The following is a 7,271-nucleotide window of genomic DNA, read 5'->3' on the forward strand; positions in this document are numbered from 1 at the left end:
AGGGATTGTGGGAGATCAGCATGACTTCTGACACTTTCCTTGGGAGGAAGCAGTTCTGCACCCTCTCCATGTCCTATGACCAAGTGCTTTGAAATTTCCCTGAATTTCAAAAGCAGTTGTCTGGCTGGATGATGAGAAGTCTGTTTTTCTTTGACGTTAGATGTGAGGTTCTCTAGACTCTGGCCAGATCTTCCATGTGTACTGGAAAATGTCCTTACAACATATGAACTTGGTAAACACAGGTTATCTTGTTACAACACAGAACACAGCAAAATGCTTCTAAAACAACGAGTGAAAGGATTTGTTTAGCAGACATTTGTATCAATTGCTAATGACAAACCTAAGTGCATAAGTAAGAATATCATACAGACACTGAAGATCTCACAATTGATTTTAGAAGATAATGTAATGGTGTTCTCAGTTTCTCATCTTCCATATACTTGTACTAAGGTGGCAGTTTCCCTGTCCATCCCATTTCTGCTGAACCTTCCCTGTAGATTTCCATTCACATGGTAGAGTTAATTATTTACAGAAGGTTTATAATCATTCTTATGTCATGTTGGAGAAAAAAGATGTGGGGCCCAGTTTAGCCATTTCTCCACCATAACATTTATCCAAGATTACATACTCACGTCCTTGCCCATGAAAGCACTAGCAGGTTTCAGTTCTCTGGTGCATTAGAATCCACTGCCATCTAGTTATCCACATGGTCAAGTCCCTTAACATGCTTCCCAACTATTTTTTTTAAGAAAAGCTTGGTATTTTAGCAAGTTTTCTACCCAGATAAAGACTTCACTTTAAAAACTGGTGTCAATATGTCTTCCTCTGCTCCAGGATTTCTTGGCAGCTTTTGTACACTTGGACAAGGCAATCTAGACGCGGCTTGGAGCTCTATATATAAAGGAGACAAGAGAGACTCAAATGGCTGAAGAACTGCAATTGCTGCTGAAAGATTAGGGAGGCTTCACCCAAAGCCAGCATAGCTACAGGAGGAGAAAAATAAAAAAGGTTTCATCTAGAGATGGGGGGGAAATTTGATTTTGTTTGCATTTAATGTGAACCTACTGAATTCCCACCTACTGAACAAAATACACAAAACAAAACAGCTATGTTTTGAAATTCACACTACTCTGAATTTTGCTATGCAATTCCTCAACCAAGGTGTACAAAAATGCACATCTTAGAGAAAAGTATGCATAAAATGCACACATTAGTGGAAATGACATACAAAATTTATTAGGAGAGATTGCTTGCATAAATGTATACATCAACATTTAACCAAGGCACACACACCTGGAGCACACACTCAGCTGGCACTGGCACATGCACCTAGACACACTGAACCCAGGCAAACACACCTGACACACACAGGTTATCTCTCTTACCTAACACTGGCAGCACATGCTCATAGTCCCACCCTATCTTCTTTAATTCTACAAGTTCCTCTATGTAAAGCCAAGTTCCCTGACTGGCTATACTGACAAAAGGAGAGAGAGAGAGGAAGGCAGAACAGCCAGTTTGGAGGGACCAGCCACCCCACCAAAATGCTACGTCATATGTTCTGTTTATGTGCTTATTTTGTTTCTTTGCTGGAGACAGGGTATATGTCCCTGGTTTGCTGCTGGCTAGGAGTTCAAAAGAGCAGATCGGCTGATTTGAGATGATGGACAAAAGCAAGCTGGAAAATGAATTCTGCATTCTCTGTAAGTAAAAATGTAAGGATACAAGCAATGTGGAGGGGGGGGGTGGAGAAACAGGGTTGCCCTTTCTGAAGAACATCTACTGCTGCAGAGACTAGCCTGAATGATCAAAGCAGTGATGTTTTAAAAGGCCTAACTTCTTAAGTTTTATCCAAACTACAGTGGTACCTCAGGTTAAGTACTTAATTCGTTCTGGAGGTGCGTTCTTAACCTGAAACTGTTCTTAATCTGAAGCACCACTTTAGCTAATGGGGCCTCCTGCCGCCGCACCGCCGGAGTACGATTTCTGTTCTCATGCTGAAGCAAAGTTCTTAACCCGAGGTACTATTTCTGGGTTAGCGGAGTCTGTAACCTGAAGCGTATGTAACCCGAGGTACCACTGCATGCCTTCACTGATCTGGTCAGCCACAAAATTAATAGTATCCTAGAACTCCACCCATGCTAACACAATAGAAAAGGCATAAAATTATAACTTTCTACTACTACTGAGGTGGGCCAAAAACTCAGAAATATTTCCGTATTTAACTCCTCACCTCTGCGGTAATTTCCCACTCCATCCCACCCACCCTTTGCTCTCTGAGTCCTAATGCCTTTTGAGCTGCTGAAAACAACTCTTAGTGTAAAGTCCATTTGGAAGCTTTCTTCTTGAAGGTTGCCACTGAGTTTCATAGAAAAACAGGTTAATTTAGTACGTGATTATAGAAGTGTTAATTGGCTCAGTGAGATGGTAAATTGTATTCTTTAGAGCTGACATAACTGAGAAAAGCAAGGGCTTAAATGCACCAAAGGGTGACTAGGGTTACTGCCCCACCTACCTGGGCAAGATCAACTATCCAGAAAGTTCAGCAGTTAATCCATGCTCAACTGAGCATGTCACTGCTGCGTCTAAGGTGCACTGAATTACAAACTAACAGCTACTCTATGTTCTTGGACCCAGGATTGAAAGGAAGATCACGTAAAGAAGTGTTGTGTAGCACTGCAGAGTTCTGAAAATAAGAGGCCACAGTCAGAGTCTACATGGCCTAACAAATATTTTCTACCATCTCCAACACTCCTGTGCACTTTGATGGACTCACCTGGAACAATGGTACTACCTCTGAAACAACATGAGGTTCCACAGGGTCTTGGAGAAGGATGCACAGGTAATAGATAACCTTTTGCTACAAAAACAAACAACACACAAATATAACAATGAGAAAGTTGTTCTGTGCTACCAATTATAAGATTACAACCGTGGTACAAGAAATCGCTACCCACATCATTATCAGAATGATAATTTCTTCACGAAAGGATAACGATATCCTAGAGTGACCAGTAAGGTTTCCTTAGGTTAGAGCCACCTTAGAAATTCTTTTTTAACCAACAGAGAAGAGAATCAAAGAGGTTTGCTGGCCCCACCACCCATCTGCCTACTGAATTAAGAACTTAACCCCAACACACAGTTGGACCAGGTCTGCAGCCATCCCTCTCCCACTGAGATCTGTTGGGGAGATTCCATTTAGAGTTCTCTCATTTCAAGGGGAAAGATCAGCTGGTCCTGAAGAACAGAACAGAGCCCTTTCTGTTGTTGCTCCAACACCATAGAACACCTTGGCATCTGACATGGGAAAATCCTTTCCAGACAAAACAAAAAACAAAGAAACCCAGCCCTCTGGTTGCTGAAGAAATGAGATAAGCAGTAGCATAGTAAAAGAAGTGGCATATTAGGCTTACCATATAGATGGCTTCGTTGATGACCACATCTTTTACCTGGCTTATCTCTATAAAGGTTGTACTTTCTTTGCCAGATGCATAGGATGAAGTCATCTGTATTCCAAGTGAGCCAACAATAAGCAGAGACTCCTGGTCAATTTTCACAAAGTGCAGGTACGCAAGCAAGCCTATCAGTGTGACAAATATAGCAGCAGAGAGCACCGCACTGTTCTGTAATAGAAACCAAGTCAAGAACATTAGGCCAAATCCTTTAACTGACCTGTTCTCTCAACTACTGATTTGAAGACATGATCATGACAAACTTCCAAAGGACTTGAAGCAGCCTAACATTCCAGCTATTGAACAATATGGAATGAGACCACAGCAACTGAATTGTGCGTTATGCATCTGCCCTTCATGTCAAAAGGTTAAGTATAATCATCCTTATGCTTAGAGATAAAAAGGGGGAAACAAAATCAATCACAGATTAATCTTATGAAGTAGTGTAATGAACAGAAAATAGGCCTGGACATCTAATAGACTTTCCATAGATAAATATAAAAATAAAGAGAATGGAGTTTCACCTCTCTCACCTGCACTGTTTATCTAATTGTATTTTAATGGTTCCTCTTCATATATGTATTATTGGTAAATGAGGATAAATCAATTATGTTTTAAAAAGCACATGTAAACTCTATTAGTACAGTATAATGTAAGAACATGGGGTACCAAAAAATATAAAAAGGCACCAACTTTAACAACTATAGGGAGAAATGAGATATTTTAGAGACTATGCTGGCACAGAAGACCATTCTTTGAACATATCAAACCACAGGACAGCTTCTCACTTTTTTCTCTTTCCAAAAAGAACATATAGGGTTTTTTCATTTATTTCGTTTCTGGAATACTCTTGTGTAATTTAATATCTTCCTGAGATGTCGCTTTTTGTAAGCTACAGCACAACCTTAGGATTGTTGACATTCCCAAAAATGTGTCCATCGGATTGCAGTCCTAGTTAATAATTCTGAACCAATCAATCCAGAGACATGGTGGGTAAACATAACTTACACAGCAAGCGCTGTACTTCCCCCTGAATATGAATACTTAGGTAAAGCTCTACACAACCCAGAATTTATTTCCAGCATATAGAAATTTAATTTAGTTGAAAAAGTTACAATCTCTGAGTAACTGACCTTCTTTTAATAGAAGAGGTTGTTGAAGCTCAATACGACTTACTCCCAAGTACTGTAAATGTATATAGAATTGTAGTCTAGCTTAACTGTTGTCTACTATTTTAAAACATGCACATTCTTATACTGAGGGTGTGCAGTAAATTTACAGGCTGCTACAATCAGACCATGCTAGATTTTCAAAAAAATTATTTCTAAACCCAGGAATAAGAGAGCAGAGAAGGCAGGGCAAGACTGGATCCCACACCTAAACATACTTAACTTTGGAAAGATACACAATAGGACACAGAAAAGGCAATCAGATAAGGCACTATCAGGTATCCTGGCAGACAGGAGAGAAGCAACACACTCAAATTTCTGCTGGGGACCACCTCTTTCTGTGATGTATGTATGATGTTTGAGGGGGGTGGTCTTGAGCTACAGAGTAGGCAATTTCAGAAGTCTATATAAGAGCTTGCACACCAATGTTCTGGGTCCCTCCTTCCTCCTGTGCTGGGGGAGGATGAGCACCCTGTTGCAACAAAGACCAGGCTTACTAGCTGCTTTGCTTCTCAATATTCTCTGGTTGGCCTCTGTTACAGTGGTACCTCTGGTTACGAACTTAATTAATTCTGGATGTCCGTTCTTAACCAGAAACCGTTCTTAACCTGAGGTACCACTTTAGCTAATGGGGCCTCCCGCTGCCGCCGCGCCGCCACCGTGCGATTTCTGTTCTCATCCTGAGGTAAAGTTCTTAACCCAAGGTACTACTTCCAGGTTAGCAAAGTGTTTGTAACCTGAGGTGCCACTGTATTTTTCTCCTACCAATAAAGAACCTACATAAGGACTCTATAATGAGCTCTTGGATATCCCATAAGGGAAAAGGAGCATTTTTTTCTTATAACACTTAACTTTGGAAAGAAACACAATAGGGTATCTCCTGTTCTTTTGCTGTGGTAGTCTATTCTCTGCATGATTATCATAGGCTGCATGCTTCTAGGTACTTGGACTAATTTAGGAAATAGTGTTACAAAGGTTGCACGCCATCCCCAATCTCTGCCAAAGCAGTGCATGAGATTCCAAAGGTTCCAGGTGTTCACCCAAGGTTGTGTTTCCAATGAGAATCAAAATACGGTGAAGACTATAGTGTCTTTTAAGAAATATGGTTTAATTACACATATTTACAACTGAGTTTATATGAAAGGGGTGTAGATCTTACAGCATTGTCATTTCAAGAGCAGCTTGTTCTTCATAGCAGCCCAGTAGTGCAGCCAGAGCCATCCTAAGCACCATCCCTTTGTTCTTGCTTCCCAGCCAGCTCTCATAGCTGATGTCCTTCAGCCCCCACATGGTGTTCTCTCGACTTCCTTTCTTGATCCCAGGTGTCCCCTGCTCCAGGCAACACCTCCCCATCTGTCTTGTATTCCAAGCCTAGTTTTTAAAAGGCACATCTTTCCTGTGAGTATAGCCTGCTCCCTCCCCCTTTTTTTAATCCTAAATATTTCTCTGTCCACAGTAAGCATGGCAACTGTTTTGCACAGACAAGGATTTCTCTGGGATGGGCCATAAACACCTTTTGTCATGTTGACAGCCTCTATCTGAGGTGATGCTTTGGCTTGGAAAGGGAGCTTAGCCTGTATTTTTCCATTGGCCTGGAATCCACCCTTCAATACACCAAATATCTAAATACAACTGTTCATTCATTTCTACCATTTACTAACGGATTCCAGTTCCCTAGAACTATGATAATATTTATGTGTCAGACATAAATACTGTTCTAGGAACAGGACTAGATCTTCCATAGAATCCCACAAAGCTTTCTACTGCAATTTTCTAAGCCTACTGAAACTTTTTCCAAGTAAGCATCATGCACAGGTCTGCACTGTTAGGGATGGGGTTGCTGGTGAGCAGAAGGAACTTATTCAAAGTTACTGTGGAGATTAATGTGCAAAAAGGGCCACACACCCCTTTTGAAAACTCCATTGGTTAACCGCATCTCAAAACTGGAGAAACATAAAAGAACAGCGCTGCTGGATCTAGTCAAGCATGCTGTTCTTGCCTAAGTCGACAGAGACTAGGAAGTCTCGGCCTGGCGCCTTCTGAGCAATTGTGCACAAAGAGTTGCGCTGCATGGCTGCAACCCTTATGCACCGTGAATCGGAAGCGAATCCCTTTGGATTAAATGGAACTCACTGCCATACACGGGGGTGGGGAAAGAGGGGAGCGGAAGAGTCGCGGGGTGAAGTGGCTGCTCTAATACTTGGGGGGCACCCCTCAAGCGGGACCTTTAGAAGTCCCTGTCCCCGAGCTACCGGCACGTGGCGGAGCCCGTAGGCAAAAGGCGGCCAAAGCCTCTTCCGTACCTGGCTGAGGACGAAGAGCCCGTAGGCCACCAGCCACACGGAGCACGTGACGGCGCTGAGCGAGCGCAGCTGCAGCCTCGGGCAGCGCACCTGGAACTCCCGGCAGGAGGCGCTGTGGTGGAGGCGCTGCAGCGTGATGCGCTCCCCGGACAGGGCCAGGTACCCCTCTTCCTCCGCCATCCCCCACTCCAGGGAGCGACGAGAACGCCCCAGCAGGCGCGCAGAACGGCCACCACAGTCCTCCCGTCTGCCTTCCGCTCTAGTTTCCGACCAACTCGATGGTATCGAGGCTCCGCCTCCTTCTGGGCGAGGAGCTGTCTCTTGTGCTGGCCGCCCGGCGACCGCGG

The 7,271-nt window shown here is 43.0% G+C and overlaps 1 protein-coding gene across 4 annotated transcripts; it reads right to left on the reverse strand.

The window, feature by feature from the left end:
* Positions 1–585: 585 nt before the first annotated feature.
* PIGH (phosphatidylinositol glycan anchor biosynthesis class H) lies at positions 586–7,258 on the reverse strand (the record flags this gene model as incomplete). 4 transcript variants are annotated; one of them, XR_014165873.1, is made up of 5 exons in its annotated part: positions 990–1,868; positions 2,094–2,686; positions 2,777–2,860; positions 3,414–3,623; positions 6,925–7,104. XR_014165873.1 is itself a non-coding variant. In XM_081902562.1 (4 exons), the coding sequence occupies 4 exons, from the start codon at positions 7,102–7,104 to the stop codon at positions 811–813; spliced, it is 555 nt and encodes a 184-aa protein (XP_081758688.1). In that variant the 3' UTR covers positions 586–810. The 4 variants fall into 4 exon arrangements, 3 of the variants coding, with proteins under 3 accessions (XP_081758688.1, XP_081758690.1, XP_081758689.1); XM_081902562.1 differs by lacking the exons at positions 990–1,868; positions 2,094–2,686 and adding an exon at positions 586–891 and having other exon boundaries at positions 6,925–7,258; XM_081902564.1 differs by lacking the exons at positions 990–1,868; positions 2,094–2,686 and adding an exon at positions 909–983.
* Between the last annotated feature and the right edge of the window lie 13 nt (positions 7,259–7,271).

The sequence above is a fragment of the Podarcis melisellensis genome, assembly GCF_964234715.1.
Source record: "Podarcis melisellensis genome assembly, chromosome: 1".
In the NCBI taxonomy this organism is placed as follows: domain Eukaryota; kingdom Metazoa; phylum Chordata; class Lepidosauria; order Squamata; family Lacertidae; genus Podarcis; species Podarcis melisellensis.